Raw genomic sequence first — 16,184 nt, 5'->3', positions numbered from 1 at the left:
GGAGCCAATAAGACTGATTGTGTCAGTAACAACGGGTTTAGAGTTTCAGGCCCAGGTCTTCCACACAAGTCACCATGAGCAGCAGCTGTCACAGGTATTCACATCAAACGGATAAGCTCAAACACTAAACAATACTTGACAAAAAACTGTCAAGCTTTGAAAAGCTGGACTAAGGAAAACAAGGAAAAGATCAGTGGCTGTTGTGTTACGGTAAGTTACATAATGTTTTATGCAACATTTATTTACTGCAAAATGATAGACTTTTTTTAGAATGGATTGTAGTCAGTACAAAAACACTGACATCTAGTACTTCGTGAATCTTCAGATGTCACCGATGAGATGTTGTGACGGCTATATGATCGGAACAATCTACAATAATAGCTGTTTATTTTCAGGAGGAAAGTTGTACAATTATATTCAATGTTGCAAAAAAAAAAAAAGCTTTCTCCTGCTTGTTTTTTTTATTTTATTTTTTTATTCTAGAATAGCTGCCCATTCAACATGCACCTGTGAGGCTCTATGAAGCTGGCTAGGTTGAGTTTCAGCTCTTGAATTATTTATTCACTCTTTTCAAGTTACCACAGGTGTGCAGCTCAGCCTCTCTCCAAAGCATAATTAACTAAGAGGGTATGGTATTAGAAATATTCCGGTTAGCGGTACAACTCCTCACCTCTTTTATTCACATATAATGACTGTAAATAGCTCTTGGGGGATGCAAAAGAAATTTGAAGAAGAAGAAAACTTACAGCATGGAAACCCCCAATGACTGCATCTGTTCATGTTTCTCTGAATTATTCAGAGCATCTCGCCTGAATTGCAGTAGCCTGATGAAGGGAGTGTTGTTTTAAGATGGACTCTACCAGAGTGAGAACGTTGTTAGTGCTATAAAGAGGTGTGTTCCATCTTAAATGTTCCTGGAGCTTTATGAGTAAAGCTGTGCGCTAACTATTGTACATTTGTAATCATAGGGAACAAATTTAGTGATAAAATGGATACTTTTAGCTGTTTGTATCACATTTGTATCATTTTAGATGTTTTGTTTTGTCTTTGTTTGCGTGTTCTAGATTGTCGGTCTGTATATTAGTGATAGAGATTTTTCATTGACTCTTTCTGCAGGTTACATTGAACAAGTGACTGTCTTTGTGAGTGAGTCATTGAATCGTTCATTCAAATGATTCCTTCAAGCGCAATGATTCATTCAGAAACATAACAAGTGAATGTTTTTATGAGTTAGTCACTGAATCATTCATTAAACCAATTCTTTAAAAAACACTTACCGATTCTGTAAGGCTGTGAATAGCTCTGGAGACAGACAGGTTAATGCTTTGTCTCATTGTGAAATAGTTTAGCAAAATAGACAAAGACACTAGCAATATTGTGTCTGTATGTTGAGCACAGTATTGACCAATTACAAACGGAACTATTACTTTTATAAAGGGATTCAATTATTATCAGATGTATAATTGAGAATATGTGGGTGTTAACTGAGGGCAGCAGATGAGTGTCGAGTGGAAATGTGGTCTCAGTGTTATTTGACTATTTATATTTTAATATCTGTGTGCTTATTTCTATATTTTTATTTCAATTTTAGTTTTAAACATTTTCATCCACTTAAACTTATTTCAGTTAGTTGCCAAGGCAACATTTCTAATTCAAAGTTTAAGTTGAACTTTTTCATTTTTATTTTTCATTTGATTTTAGCTTTATTTCAATTTTAATATTTTTAGTTAACAATAACAATAATTCCTCTTCTTATACCACTATAAGAGTGCTATTAGTCCATATAGTTTTAGGAGATTAAAATGTAAAACAATAAATGACAGCAGCTCTTTGTCTGAAAAAGAGTAATTTTGGCTTCAGAAAGCTGCACTGTACCCAGATGATCTTATGATCTAAATTTTATCTCATTTTCTCTTTTCAGATTCTCTCATGAATGATGTATGAAACACAGCAGTATGACAGCCCACCTCAGTACAGTCCACACTACATTGCCCCATCAAATATGTACACATCCCGAAGTTTCTACTCTCAAAGGAGCGAGTATGGCTTGTTCTCTTCAGTGCCTGATGCTCCTCAAACGGAGGGAAACCCTCAGCACTTCTACAGATGGTTCTCACCACCTGGCATCGTGAAAACTATGGAGGGACTGACTGCTCTGCTCTGTTTTGTTATTTTTGCCTGTGTTGCTTCCACTCTAGTTTGGGATATGCATGGCTACGAGGGCAGTATCGGGGCCTATGTTGCTGGATCTGGGGGCTATGGCATGGGATCTGGGTATTATGGAGGAACCTATGGCTATCAAAGCTCTTACATGACACCCTACTCAGCAAAGTCAGCCATGATCTCAATGGCAGCCCTTAATTTTGTAGTATCTTTGGCCATCTTAGTGGTTAGTTTCTCAAAGTTATGGTGTGTGCGCGGAAAAACGTTTTACCTGACGGTTTTTGTGGTGGACGTGGTTCTGGCGATTCTTCAGTGTATTATAGACATCATATTCGTCATTGGGGTGAACCCCATGGCCCAGAGTTCACAAAGCATCTTGTACAACCCGATCCTGATGATGTGTCAGACCTCATTAGGGAATCCCAGCATCAGCGCTGGAGTCGGCACAGGCTTCCCGGGTGCATATCCATCCTTTAATCGATATCTCTATCACTACTGCTTCATGGATCCTGAGGAGGTCAGTTTGACAAGACACAATTCTCACTGTACAATGGAAAGAAATATCTTTTCTAAACAAAGTTAATATACAATTACTTGAGAAGTCTTGTTTTCTGAAAAAAAAGAAGAAGTGACTTTGTGCTTAAAACAATAACAAATATCTACCAATGGGGTAAGAAAAATAAAACTTATTCGCTTTCAATTATGTTTTTCTTACCCGAATGCCAGATAATTTTTCTTGTTTTAAGTATAAACTCACTTAAGTTTGATAATTCATTTCAGAAAACAAGGCTTAAAGGGATAGTTCACCCAAAAATGAATATTCTGTCAGTAATTACTCACCCTGATGTCGTTCCAAACCTGTAAGACATTTGTTCATCTTCGGAACACAAATGAAGATCTTTTTAATGAAATCGGAGAACTTTTTGTCCCTCCATTGACAGCTATGCAACTACGACATTCAAGCCCCAGAAAGGTAGTAAAGACATAAAAGTAATCCATGTGACTCCAGTGGTTTAACCTTAATTTTATGAAGCGACGCCAGTGCTTTGTTGGCACAAAAAAAAAACAACAACAACATAATTTAACACTTTTACTATATTAATCTTAAATAGAGATTAATATTTTGTAAATAAAGTGGTAAATTATGTTTTTGCACCCAGCAATGACATGAGGGTTAGTAATTAATGACAGAATCTTCATTTTTGGGGAACTATCCCGTTAATACTTGTCAAATAAATGTATCTTTAATTTAAGAATGTTTAGATTTTTACTCTGAAACAAGTCAAAAATATGGAGTAAGAAAATATTTTTTTTTTTGCAGTCTAGTGTCACATGAATGCTACATGAATCTTTTAATAAACAAGTGTTTCTGTTGAATTTTAGGCTGTGGCTCTGGTTTGTGGGCTGTTTGTCATGATTGCTCTGGCTGTTGCAGCCTATTTTGCCTACAAGACTCGAAGCAAAATATGGCATCATGGCAAAACTAATATCTACTGGGAGGAACCACCTATTCTCAGAACAGACAGGAGCCAGAATTCACAAGACTGGGTGAGTAAATTTCACAAGAAGATCACAAGACGCACTCAGTGACTGCGGTAATGTATTATGAACGTTTTTTTGCGAAACATTCTGTGTAGGACTGTATTTGCATGGATCATCTGTTCACAATTTAAAGTTGAACATAAACTTGGTTATTATTTAATTGTTTTATGCCTTATGTTAGCTAAATATCTGTGATATAAGAAATTGCCACAAAAAAAAAAAAAAAAACACCTGTCAACAAGGCAGCATTTATTTGATTAAAAATATTGATTTAAAATGACTTTTTTATTGTAATGTATTTTAAATGTAGTTTATTTCTCTGATGGCAAAGCTGAATTTTCAGCATCATTACGCCAGTCTTCAGTGTCACATGATCCTTCAAATATCATTCTAATATACTGATTTGCTGCTGACAGATAAAACAGTTGTGCAGTTTAATATTTTTTGTGGAAACCATGTTTTTTTCAGAATTTAAAAACAGAGAGAGAGAGAACAAATAGACAGAGATTTAATGGATTTTTATAGATTTTATGGATACAGCATGACCATTAAGTGATATTTTCATCTAAATGTAGGCCTAAACTTGCATTCTGGTGTAATTATGAGAAATAAATACATATAGTATACGTAACACATTTTTCACTAAAACACACTCACAGTTTATTTTATTTGGTTCACTGTGAGGTGAGCTTCCAAACTTGGTTATTCCAAATTCTTGGAATATGCAGTGACTTTCCTAGAAATGACCTCAGATGTTGTTTGTCAGCCACATGATGTTAAGACAATACGCAGGTATTTTTGAACAGGCAGTTCCATGTACAGCGCTCATCAAGTGTTTCCTGAAAGCTATAACAATCACGCTTCATTAGAGGAAGTCATGCATGTGAACGAGGGTGGGATAATTGTGTTGTGATGGATTTACAGTGTCTTGGTGTATTGTGTGATGTACAACTTCTCAAGTGGTCTCTTGAGATACAATATTGTTCAGAGACATCTGCAATGTTATCTCTGATCGTCCTCCAGTCTGGTCTCGTTTCCCATCAGTAGGCGCCTGTTGCTTGGGTCATTTTGTCTGAGACTCAAATTGATTTAATTCTCTGGCTCCATTAACACTTTATACATGGTATGTTCCAGCGAAACACTCAATACACCCCGACTGTGGTTTTATCAGAGAAGGCTTCCCCTCACCTGAAAGCAGACAACAGCTTCACCTCCTACACTGAGGGAACAGTGAGCGTCTACAGCGAGGCTGCGTACAAAGGCAACGCGTGAGTGCGGCCTCCTTTCCTTTTTATCAGAAGTAGAAATTCTTACAAAGTACAAATGCACACTAGTTTTATTTTCGTTGCATTTTGTTTTAAAGGGGTCATATAATGCCATTTTTGTACAAGCTAATATGATTCTTTAGGGTCTAAATTAAAAGTTTGTAATATACTTTAATTAAAAATTCTCATTAGTATTGTAAGAAAACACTCATTTTACCTGGTCAAAAACAGCTCTGTTTTCAGCACGCCGTTTAAGTGCATGGGTCTTTAAATGATAATGAGCTTTGCTCACCCCGCCCCTCTGTTCTGTGCGTACACCGTTTGTAACACAATAACCATAACACGTTGTTCATTATAAACGTGGGATTATGAATTATATTGAGAACGTCGTACATAGAAAACATGCCGCAATGTACCCTGAGTGTAAACAGCCGCATTCATCGTGAAGCGTGCAGCAAGCGATTTGCAAAGATTAATATAAATATTAATATAAAGGTTAATAAAACGTAACTTACACTCACTTCAGTTATTCTGGAGGTGCAGCAGGAACACGAATAGTTGGTACCGATCCTTTTTTCAGGAGCAGCTTCTTAGCAAAACCAGCTTTATAATGTTACTGACCCTCGTTTGTAAAGCAGTCTGGTGTGAAATGATTCGCGCAAACATGAGAGCATTGACGTTGATCTTGGGGAATATTCCCTTCGAAAACAAAACTCAGCCACTGCGTCTTCAGCGATTCGGATTTAGGAACATCAAAATGACTGCTGTGTTCCTTATTACACCCAAGAACAGAACACCACAATCGCTTAGATGCCATTCTGCTCATAGACAGTGCTCCAGCGTATCAACAATGACCGCGCGGACTATGATTGACAGCTCGCTCACGAGCGAGGGCGGGTCTGTGTTGAAACGCTGCTGTCAATCAACAATCGTGGGAGGGGCGTCCGAACGTGTGACGTCACAAGATCGAACGGCTTGATTTGAGATGGGGGAAAACATATAAGAAGATTTAAAAAAAAACACTGGATGGATTTTTATCATTTTATGATGGTTGTGTACAGGCACTGCCAACACACATTTCAGTACAATCAACTTGTAAAAGTGCATGTACCATTATATGACCCCTTTAAAGGTATTCTGAGAACGTGAACAGCTGCTCCCCGGAGCCGTTGTACCAGAATCGGTGGATGAGCTCCAGCCCTGTGGAGGAGGTTGAGGTGCAAAGCAGCTCAGTGCAAGAGAAACCGGAAACGTACGAGGTTGAGGATGTTCTCTGTGAGACAGGCTACACCACTGGTGGAGATTCAGCCACTGAATTATACACATCTGAGATGGAGGAGTGAGTTTCCATCAGGAATACTTCTTAATTATCCTTCATGTTGTGCTGCTCTAAAAGCCTGATTACTTTAAGAGCAGACTGCTTTGCAAGATAGCTTGTTACTTGTTGATTTATTTTTTATTTTTTATGCTACAGCTCTTATTCAGAAATTTCAACAGATGAACAGCGCAGACAGTACAAGAAACAGTTTGATGTCACCCTCGCCGTTTACAAGAACCTTTGTGCAGAAATGGATGATATCAGTGATCAAATGAATAAACTGAGCCGAGAGCTAGACACCCTCCATGAGGAGTCCACCAAGTTCCAGGTAGGCAACACAAAACATTAATAAAGAAAAAATAAATTCAACCAAAAATGGTTATTCTATGGCATTGCTGTGTGAAGTCCTTATGATATAAACTCAATACAACCCATATCTTTTGTCTTTGTATCACAGGCTGTAGCTGATGAATATAATCGACTAAAGGATCTGAAGCGGGTAAAGAAAAATATTTCTCAATACAGATCAGTTTTTACACATCATTATTAGGCACTAATGATTTTAAGGCCTGTTCACACCAAGAACAATAACTATAACTATATTAGCGTCCACACTAGTGAAAGATTTTTAGAACTATATCTTTATTGTTATAGTTATCGTCTTTGGTGTGAACAGGCCTTTAGTCACTGTGTTTGTCTGTAGATCCCTAATGCCCATATCCTTTCTCATAGTCTCCAGAATACCAGGCCAAGAAGCTCCGGTGTAAGAAGCTAAGGCAGGAACTGTGTCATATCAAGCAACTAGTGAAAAATTATGACAGAGGCTTTACAAGGAGAGAGAAGACTAATGTCTCTGATCCTCAGGATTTCTTTGTTTGAGACTGTACACATGTATGCACGTCCAATGTATACATCACTGTCGGTATAGGCTTTTATAAGCCGAGTAAGTTGTGTCTGTAAAGTTGCAAGAGGTATTGTAAATATTTAATGTTCCTGTAGAATTCAATGATCGTTGCAATTTGAATATAAAAACTCCAATAGGAAACATTTCCTTTTTAATTTGATAGGTAACAGGCAAAAAAGTCTCATAAGCACACAACTCAATGTATGATACTTTTGTTTAATCAAGCTGTCATACACAAGTATTTAAAAAGACAAAGATATTAAAATGAAAACTGTACATGTTGCCGTTTTGATGCGTTTATGTATTTTAGACCGCCTGATATGTTTCAAGGCCTAAATATGAGGTAATATTAGTCATTCAGATGTATGATAAGGCTAGAAAACTTACATCTCACAACTAGAGCCAAAACAACATGCTGTCACTGGTGAAACGCCACACCAGAGCACAAAAGACAAAACAGGAAGTGCCAGTTTCTTGCCAAAAACAGCCTTCGTAACACACATAACAGACAGATAGATCCAATCACTCCTCTTTAGTGTAAAGTGAGCAGCTCAAGTGTGTAGATATATTTGAAATAAACTGACACAGCTGTGAACGACAGAGTCCGTTTGAGTCTCAACAGGCTGTAGAGGTATTTCTTTTGGTCGACAATACATAATGTGACTATTACCAGTTTAGCATATAAGAAGACAGTGTCTTATGCATGTAGATGAACACCACTTCCATGAAGAAATGTTAACTGGTTTCTATCTGGGGGAGAAAAAATAAACCATGACTACTTCATCTGTCATTTATCTCAAATGTGCGTTATAGAAATAGGAATAATTCTTGAAGATATAAGTTTGTATCTTAACGCAACGTACAAATACAGTCTGCAAGTGTTCTGTCAAATGGAAATTTCACAAAACATAATCCAATCTTTGCACTAGCTTTTGCAAATTTCAGTCTCTCCTCAAAGAAATTAGGGTAAAAGAGCTAAACAATACATGCCAAGTAGTTATCACTGGCAAAACAAATGCTTAAGTCCCAATTCTGACCGTTTCAGTTTGGGTTTTTGGATGTCATCTTGTCTACTTCCTCCTCCTTCAGGCTTTCTGGTTCACAAGGACAGGGCAGAACAGAGAATGAGAGGGACTTGATTTCCTGGTGCCTCCAGGGACAGTCCAAAGTAACTTATGTTCACACCCAACTGACAGAGCTTGTTGTTTTGGGTTTTAACCACTGATCTATATAGAATGACTGGATAGCTCATGACGTCACAAACAGTGAAGCCACCGCGCAGCCATATTGGTATTCCCTAGTGAGCTCACGCGTTATATTGAATCAATAGGAAATTTTATGATTTGACTGAGAAAACACTGCCTAATGAGACACCGTTTTTAAATCTTAAGTATCCCTGTACATTCTTACAACGCAAACACCCTAAGCATTTAAATGGGTATTTGTTTAAAGTCGGAAACTTTTCCTGCTTATTAAAAATTGCTTTGATACTGGGGAGAGGAGCTTGGAGAGTGTCTGTCTAGGCTAACAGCAGGTGTCAGTAATGAAGAAGTGTTTTATTTTGTGATCTGCCCTTTGAATGAGGAAGCAGCAGCTTATCTCCCCGTTAAAATACACTTTTAAAATATAATATTTAATTTTTAAGTGTCCAGTGTTCGTTATTCACAGGACTTCCGTGTAGCTTAAGATCAGTGGTATAGCTAGTTAAAACCCCAAAACTAAAACGGCAATTTCTTTGCAAAAGGAATACAAAGCTGTACAAGAACACTAGTCGGCCTTCACTGAAGAGCTATCTTCACGGGTAAGAAAAACAGTTTGATACTATTAATTAAATAGTGAATGCTAAAGACCTATATTTTTGTGAATTGGTGAATATTCAGGTGAATATTGTTTCGTGGCTACAAATTAATATCTCAGCACATTTACTCATTTGTTCCCTCATTTTAATATATTGTGGCCACATTGTAATTCGTTAAATCAAAATGAGGGAGGGAATTAGTTCAACGTGTCCACGATTTATTTAAACAAGGGAACAATAAGTCGTCGTAACAACGAATTATTTAGATCAGTGGATAGAGCGCATATAAGAACGAGCATTATATAGATCAGTGGTCTTCACCAATTTCCACGCAATAACTAATAACTGGTGATTAAACTGTACCTAACATCTTACCTTTGGCTGGCAGATAACCAGTATTTCTCAAGTAATTTTAAAGAACGCTTCTGGGCATCATAAAACAGTTCACAGAACATAAATCACGCCATCTGCAATGTACTACTGAATTCACCCTACTACTGTTGACCCTGTTGCATTAGGTAATACAGTCAATATCAGATGTGAATGTGTGGTTTTTAAAAAAAATTATAATTCAGACCGAGACTTCCAGACTGGTTCTGTGGTCACATCTGATCATGATTATTGTCCTGGAGCATACGGCCAACTGATGGAGCTGCCAGACAGCTGCATGTCACGGATGAGCGTCTCAATGGGCGTTTTCCCCACAAGGCGCATGAAGAAGAGCTGAGAAATGAGGCTGGCGGGCACCGCCCTCAGAGCGGGCAGTCGCAGAAGGAGCCGTCCAAAGCGCTGGGGCTGTCCGGGGTACTGCATGCGCTCGTACTCGGTCAGGGCCACCTGAGCTTTTTCCTGCAGGCTTTCCACATGAGCTGGGTCTGTCAGCCCACACGCATCTAAAGATAAACATGAGCAACAGCAGATATTAGTTACAGGTTTCAAACTAGATTTTGTGTAACTCAACTTGTAAAGTATGATGCAGGGCTCAACAATAAAGATTAGTACAGGCGTATGTGGAATTTTTTTATTAGATTAGATATCTGTAAAATGGACTGTTATGAATAATTAAGTCTGTAATTCAGGGCCTGAATTTCATTTTGGAAAATGGGGGGGAAATCCCCCCATAGGTGATTCTTATGGGGGGGAATTTTTAATTTGAGGGGGGAGTTTAGACTTTTTTTTTTATTACATTTATCTCGCCTAAATGTATGCTTACTCATTGCATTTTTACAATGGAGTAATTTTGTTCTTAAGAATTTACACAACTCAAGGAAGCTTGATTTCAATCTTTGAATTATATTGAAAAAAGTAGCACAAATAAATACAATAGAATAAAGATACCAATAAAGAAAAATAAAGAGAAAAGTTTTTGCTTAGGTCTAAAACTAGTATTCAGAAATACTACAGAGACTGAATAAAGTAATCAAATGTAAAATAACACTGGGTAGTATTTTAGTCCTGACTAAATTAAATACATAGGCTATTAATCCTGATTCCTTAAAATGAAAGCTATGTTTTGTTGTTTTGACAAACAAATTAATGACAGACATATGGCTGCTGTCCCTTTAAGAGCTAGTGCACGGATCCTGTTTTCATTATACGGTCACGTGCGATTTATGCTTATTTAAGACATAACCGACTGTGTTTAGAGGATATCACCAAGACCGAAATGTACATAATTTTCTTATGTTTTTGACTGTTAAAGCGATATAATCCACGAAAAATAACTTTTGTTACCCGCGAGCTGTTTGTGAGGCAAGCCGCCTCACAAACAGCTCGCGGGTAACAAAAGTTATTTTTGTTATAAAAATAAGTACCGTTGTACTCTATGTAGCCTATGTGTGCAGAGAAAAAAAAACACTTCTCAGACAGCGCGCAAGTACCGAAGAGTTTAAAATCGCGTGAATGTTTAAACTGGTGAGACTTAAAAAGTCGTGCAAATGGTAAACTTTAGTTACTCGTGATGCAATGCTGGCCCGATTATGCAAGTGACAATTCCGTCTATCCCGACTAACGAAATGCGAGAGTGTATTATCGCCACCTGCAGCGCGCTTAACGATTGCCTTGTGCAACCCATTTAGAGAGACGAGAGATAGAAGACGCAGCACCGCTGAATCACTCACGCTGTTTGTGAAATTGCGTCTCGCAGACAGTTTTAAAATGACTGATTTGATTTTATAATCTGTGTGGATTAATTTACTAATACAACCTACATTCTAAAGTGAATCAATGTTTGCGGGAATTTCCCGCATTATAAATGGGAGACCTGCGGGAATGATAAAAAATATGCGCAATACCCGCGCCGAAATTCAAGCCCTGTAATTACTACATAGCCTAATTACAAACATTGACTGATTATTCTTAGTTAATAGGGTGAGAATAAGATGCGAGAAACTGCTGTTTCATGACCAATCATATGCAAATGTTGGATAGTGGAAGGGTGACCAGACTTTGTGGCCAGGTGATGACCAGTCATTTCTTACATTTGTTATTATGCTTTAATAACAAACATTTGGTTGCACAGTCTGCCGAAACTTAAAGGAACACCAAGGAAATATTATCTAGCTGGCTAGCAAGTTTTGGAGAAATTGCAAGAATGCTTTACAAATAAAAACAATAAATAGTAATGCTTTGCATGCCATAATTTTACAGAAGAGGTTTTTATGAATTTATGGCCATCTTGGAATTATATTACAACTGTATAATCTCCAGTAATTACTTTGTATTCCAGCTAATATTCTTTGTAAAATAAACTTTGATCTGAGGAAAAAAACATTTTAAATATATGTGTGAAATTCTGCAAATGTATTTAAATATATGATTTGACGCATATAAAACATACATATTTGATTATCATTAGCCCTGCATAGGTTCTTTTCCAAGGGCACATACATTCTCCAAATGTTTGAAGCATATAAATCAAAAACTCAAAATAAAAACATGATAGTACAGGGGAAAAAAAGAATATACAAGTTCTAAATAATGAATTTATTTACTCTATAAATTTGCCTTATTCCTAACAATATGTTGGGTATAAAGATGCTTCAAAATGCATATAAGAAACATTAAGGAAAGCAGAGATTTTCTCTTATCCAGTAGAGGGTGCCAGTAGTTTTAAGTAGCAAGAAACTTGACTGCCATTATTATTCTCATTATTCATTATTCTATTTATTATTATTCTCTACCATTTTGGATGTAACATAGATGTATTACATCTTCTTTGATCCAATTGTGTTCGGTTAAATGCAGTTTAATCAGAGTAATGTGTCTGACGCACCTGGTGAGAAGAGCGCTATGGCCTTTAGACAGCTGTACTCTGCTGTATCCACCTGCAGGCGGGTCAGCTTCTCCACTTGGTCCTGGAAGATGCGCACCTGGTCCATGAAGGACACCACCCTCTCGGCAGACATGGGAGAGGAGTGAAAGCCCGCGGCGGCGAGCAGCGGGGCCATGTGCAGGGGCAGGGCAGATTGGGCTGCGTTAAGGATAAACAGTTCACTCCAGCTGAGCCGCAGAAGGGCCACCTGATCAGATACAGGCAGCTCAGGGAAATAAGGAATGTTTCGGGCCCATTCGATGGTGCTAAACAGGAGTCTCGCAGCTAGCTCACAGATGCTGTCGATGCCCATGGTCGATCCTCCGCCCCCCTGCATCTGCTGGCTGTACTGATGGCTGTAGCGGCTGTTGGGGTAGGGCTCTGCCCGCAAGAGCTGGGAGATGAGCTCGGACACCGGCTGCCCGTTGTAGAACTCGCTCACGCCGCTCCCGGCATTACCGCCCACTGGAGTCGTGGATGGACTGAGGCTCGAATGCGAAGGTGGGATGCGTCCACGCTGAACTGCTAAAGGGGGAGAGGGAAGAGAAGGGGAGAGTCGTGATGGAGTTGAAATGCTTGATAGACGACTTTTCTAACAACCCCTTTCTTTTGCTATCATGCAACATCTGGCAGAGTCTGAAGGGATTAGAAACATCTAATTCCTGATTACACAAGCACTCAAAAAATGAAAAAGGAAACACTGTTAAAGTCAAACCCCCCGAGACTTTATAAATGAGCAATGAAAATGTTCAATATAGCTAAAGATCACTTCGTTTTAAAAGCAAAACCTAAAATATATAGGTCATCAATGCAAGTTTCATTACATGCACTGGCAACTGTGGTAAATAAACACCATCAGGGTCAGCTTAAAATAAAGTACAGCTCTCTCTTCCCTTTAACTATTAAATATAAACAGTGTTTCCTGTAGCATTTTGCTTAACCAACCCATTACCTTAGTAAGACTGATTCAAACCAGTAACTTGTGAGTCTAATTAAAAGAACCTGTTCCTAAGTGTCATGTTTGTAAACTGGACTACACTAATTGTGCGGCATGCTTGTTTTTGCATGTAGTCTGTAAAAACAATGCAGTAAAAAGACTGATTATTGTCTTTGCATAAATTCGTGGCACCCAGTCATATTCAGTAGTTCAGACTGCAAACTCACAATTTGTGTATATAATTTACGCTAGACTCTGTAGCATTAAAGCACCTGTGCTCCAGGAAATACTCTTCTAAAGTTTTGGGTCAGTACAATTTTTTTTAAAGAAATTACAAAAGATGCATTCATTTTTTATCAAAGTGACAGCAGACATGTATAATGTCTAATATTAAGAAACACAACTTTAATAGTATTTACTTGAGGACCAAATCAGCATATTAGAATGATTTCTGAAGGATCATGTGACACTGAAGACTGGGGTAATGATGCAAAAAAAAAAAAAAATCAGCGTTGCCATAACAGGAGTAAATTACATTTTAAAATATATTTCAATAGAAAAAAGCTTTTTAAAATTGTAATATTCACAAACCGACTGGTTTCATGACGAGCGGGATAGACAGTTACCTTCTTTGCGCATTCCCACTCGGAAACACTTTTTTAAACGGCAGTATTGACACTGGTTGCGGTGATGTTGGTCAATCTGACAGTCTCGGTTCGATCTGAAAAGAACCAGAAAAGCTTAATGTTGAGACGGAAGTTAACATGCTGAAAACATCAACTAGCACGTACATAAACAGCGCTGAAGTTCCCTCCATTACCTGCAGGTGTAGTTGAGGTTTCGCCGGACGCTCCGTTTGAAGAAGCTCTTGCAACCCTCGCAGGTAAACACACCGTAGTGTTTCCCACTGGACTTGTCACCACAGACCACACAGTCCACCACACAACTTTTATCATCGTCCCCGGCCTCCATGTCGCTGCCGCCTCCTTGTGGTGACCCGTCGTCCTCATCTCCCCTCAGGTAACCCTTGTCACCACCAAGTCCATTAGTCTCCCCATTGGGATCTCCCCACCCCCCTCTCACCATGGCCATCGCTTAGTTCTCAGCACAACCAAGGAGGAAAAATACTCCCAAACGTGCTGTTGGCACAGACAGTTTCAGATGACCCCTTTTTTTGACAGCTGTGTGTTCTAAAATGAGAAGCTACGAAGGCCGTTAGATCTGCTAATTGTCCACAGCTTCGTCTGACACATTTAGGCTCAGACAGTCATCGTCTGAGTCAGTCAACTTTGTTCTTCATGCAGAAGGCTGTGCATGTTGTTTTGCCTCCTTGACTGACCATATTCACCTTTTGCTCCCGCTTCTTTAGTCACACCTCGGAAAACGTGTCATTTGGAAGCTAGTTTCCAATTCAAAGACCTGTGAAGAAAAAAAAAGAAGTTACTCAAAACCATGGAATTGTTCTTCACTTGTTATTATCAAGCAGTTCAGAGTTTCCACACTTTCAGACCACTGAATTTCTCTGTCTTTCTATTGTTATTACTGAAATTTTTTAATCTAAATTCCACTTCAAAAAAGTAATTACTAGCCTAGAAAGCACTTAATAAGTAATGGCAAATTAACAAAAAACATTTGTGTCACCTACAGACATTTCCATGACTTTTCTTGCCCTGAATATTTCACCCTGACAGTTAACTAGTTTTGCTCTATATACTGTGGCCTTTACTAAATGTATAGATAATACAGATTACACACACACACACACATACATATATATATATATATATATATACACACACATTATTTTTTTGATCATTTCACTTGTAGCCAGAGTAGATTAGCAATGAATTTTACAAAAATGTCTAACCTTTTGATATTCCTTGCCAGACCAAGTAATGAAGAGCAGAATACTTATATAACAAAAGATAAACCTCTTAAGTATACAAAAAAATCACATACTAATAAAATCATCTCGGTAAAGAGCAGCACGATACTGATTGTTCAAGGAAGTGGTCTCTGCGCTTGTTTGTTGTGAAATGAGGACAGACTTTTGGAGTCCCTCTAACAGTTACCGTGGCGCTGAACGAGTAAATCAAAAACGAAACGGGTGAAACCCTAACGTAAGCCCGTGTTAACGGTTTCGCCGTGATCCGGAGCTAAATGACCTGTTTCTTGTTTTTATTTTTTATGAGAGCTAGTAATAGGCATGCGGCCTAACCTCCAGCGATCATCAAGCAGGGGGAGGGGTGGAGCCATAGCTTAGCGACATACCTCACTCCTGACTTCGGCGAACACTGTTTTTATTTCCGCTCACCTTTGACGCTTCGAATGTTAAGATAGCGTGTCGTTAACGGCGGCGAAACCCCGGGAATATTTCAATATACCTACCTGCTTTTGGGAGTGCAAAAGTCGCGCGGGCTTGAGAAGGACAAGAGAGAGCGCGAGCCAGTGTCCAGTAGAGTGCGCGCGCCGCGTGCCTGTGAGGGAGTGTGTGTGTGTGTGTGTGTGTGAGGGGCGGGGGGGTTCGGAGGGATTTGACACAGCTATTCAAGCCCACGGTTGCCATGGCATCTCCTGCCTTATATGGGCAAAGAAGTCAAAGAGCAGCACTGCTGGGCCCACAATAAAGAATGTGGTGTTTTGCTCCTGAGAGATCAGTGACCTCGGGCGTGCTTCAAAGAACTGCAAATATGCAATACAGGACGCCAAACCTGTAAATAGCGTGAGAGAACATGTAGTCGGTTAATAATAGCGTTAATGATTTTAAATCAAACAAAACATTTATGTTTGTAGGAAGTATTTAAACTAGTATGATTGTTGTTACTGCAATGGTGACTTTTTGTTTTTACAAGTAAGAACAAATTAGATGATACTAGTAGGCCTACCTATTCCAGTGTGTACTAGTATCTATTCCAGCTTTATATATTAGAAAGTGTCTCTGTAT

General features: G+C 38.6%; 2 protein-coding genes across 8 annotated transcripts; one reads left to right on the top strand and one right to left on the bottom strand.

Annotated features, from left to right (window-relative positions):
- The first annotated feature begins 48 nt into the window (after window positions 1-48).
- On the top strand, window positions 49-7,474 carry LOC307161189 (occludin). 3 transcript variants are annotated; one of them, XM_079875782.1, is made up of 9 exons: window positions 66-94; window positions 800-892; window positions 1,922-2,680; window positions 3,547-3,711; window positions 4,840-4,973; window positions 6,103-6,309; window positions 6,445-6,616; window positions 6,746-6,787; window positions 7,021-7,305. In XM_079875782.1, the coding sequence occupies exons 3-9, from the start codon at window positions 1,934-1,936 to the stop codon at window positions 7,165-7,167; spliced, it is 1,614 nt and encodes a 537-aa protein (XP_079731908.1). In that variant the 5' UTR covers window positions 66-94; window positions 800-892; window positions 1,922-1,933; the 3' UTR covers window positions 7,168-7,305. The 3 variants fall into 3 exon arrangements, with proteins under 3 accessions (XP_079731909.1, XP_079731908.1, XP_079731907.1); XM_079875783.1 differs by lacking the exon at window positions 800-892 and having other exon boundaries at window positions 49-94; XM_079875781.1 differs by lacking the exons at window positions 66-94; window positions 800-892 and adding an exon at window positions 142-210 and having other exon boundaries at window positions 7,021-7,474.
- Window positions 7,389-15,749, bottom strand: nr2f6a (nuclear receptor subfamily 2, group F, member 6a). 5 transcript variants are annotated; one of them, XM_079875787.1, is made up of 6 exons: window positions 15,625-15,736; window positions 14,061-14,659; window positions 13,867-13,961; window positions 12,265-12,828; window positions 9,568-9,883; window positions 7,389-7,942 (listed from the first exon to the last, which is right to left on the bottom strand). In XM_079875787.1, the coding sequence occupies exons 2-5, from the start codon at window positions 14,330-14,332 to the stop codon at window positions 9,609-9,611; spliced, it is 1,206 nt and encodes a 401-aa protein (XP_079731913.1). In that variant the 5' UTR covers window positions 14,333-14,659; window positions 15,625-15,736; the 3' UTR covers window positions 7,389-7,942; window positions 9,568-9,608. The 5 variants fall into 5 exon arrangements, with proteins under 5 accessions (XP_079731913.1, XP_079731912.1, XP_079731915.1 ...); XM_079875786.1 differs by having other exon boundaries at window positions 7,389-9,883; window positions 15,629-15,749; XM_079875789.1 differs by having other exon boundaries at window positions 7,389-9,883; window positions 12,265-12,825; window positions 15,629-15,749.
- Between the last annotated feature and the right edge of the window lie 435 nt (window positions 15,750-16,184).

Source organism: Squalius cephalus, assembly GCF_949319135.1.
Source record: "Squalius cephalus genome assembly, chromosome: 7".
NCBI lineage: Eukaryota > Metazoa > Chordata > Actinopteri > Cypriniformes > Leuciscidae > Squalius > Squalius cephalus.
Note: the sequence above shows the minus strand (reverse complement) of the source record. Positions and strands in the feature narration are given on the sequence as shown.

Coding starts and splice junctions, on each gene's coding strand:
- LOC307161189 (XM_079875781.1), top strand. CDS start 1,934: ATGATGTATGAAACACAGCAGTATGACAGCCCACCTCAGTACAGTCCA. Junction 3,712..4,839: donor GCCAGAATTCACAAGACTGG/GTGAGTAAATTT, acceptor GGTATGTTCCAG/CGAAACACTCAATACACCCC. Junction 4,974..6,102: donor GCTGCGTACAAAGGCAACGC/GTGAGTGCGGCC, acceptor ACCCCTTTAAAG/GTATTCTGAGAACGTGAACA.
- nr2f6a (XM_079875786.1), bottom strand. CDS start 14,332: ATGGCCATGGTGAGAGGGGGGTGGGGAGATCCCAATGGGGAGACTAAT. Junction 13,962..14,060: donor AACCTCAACTACACCTGCAG/GTAATGGAGGGA, acceptor GGTTCTTTTCAG/ATCGAACCGAGACTGTCAGA. Junction 12,829..13,866: donor AGTGGGAATGCGCAAAGAAG/GTAACTGTCTAT, acceptor CTCCCCCTTTAG/CAGTTCAGCGTGGACGCATC.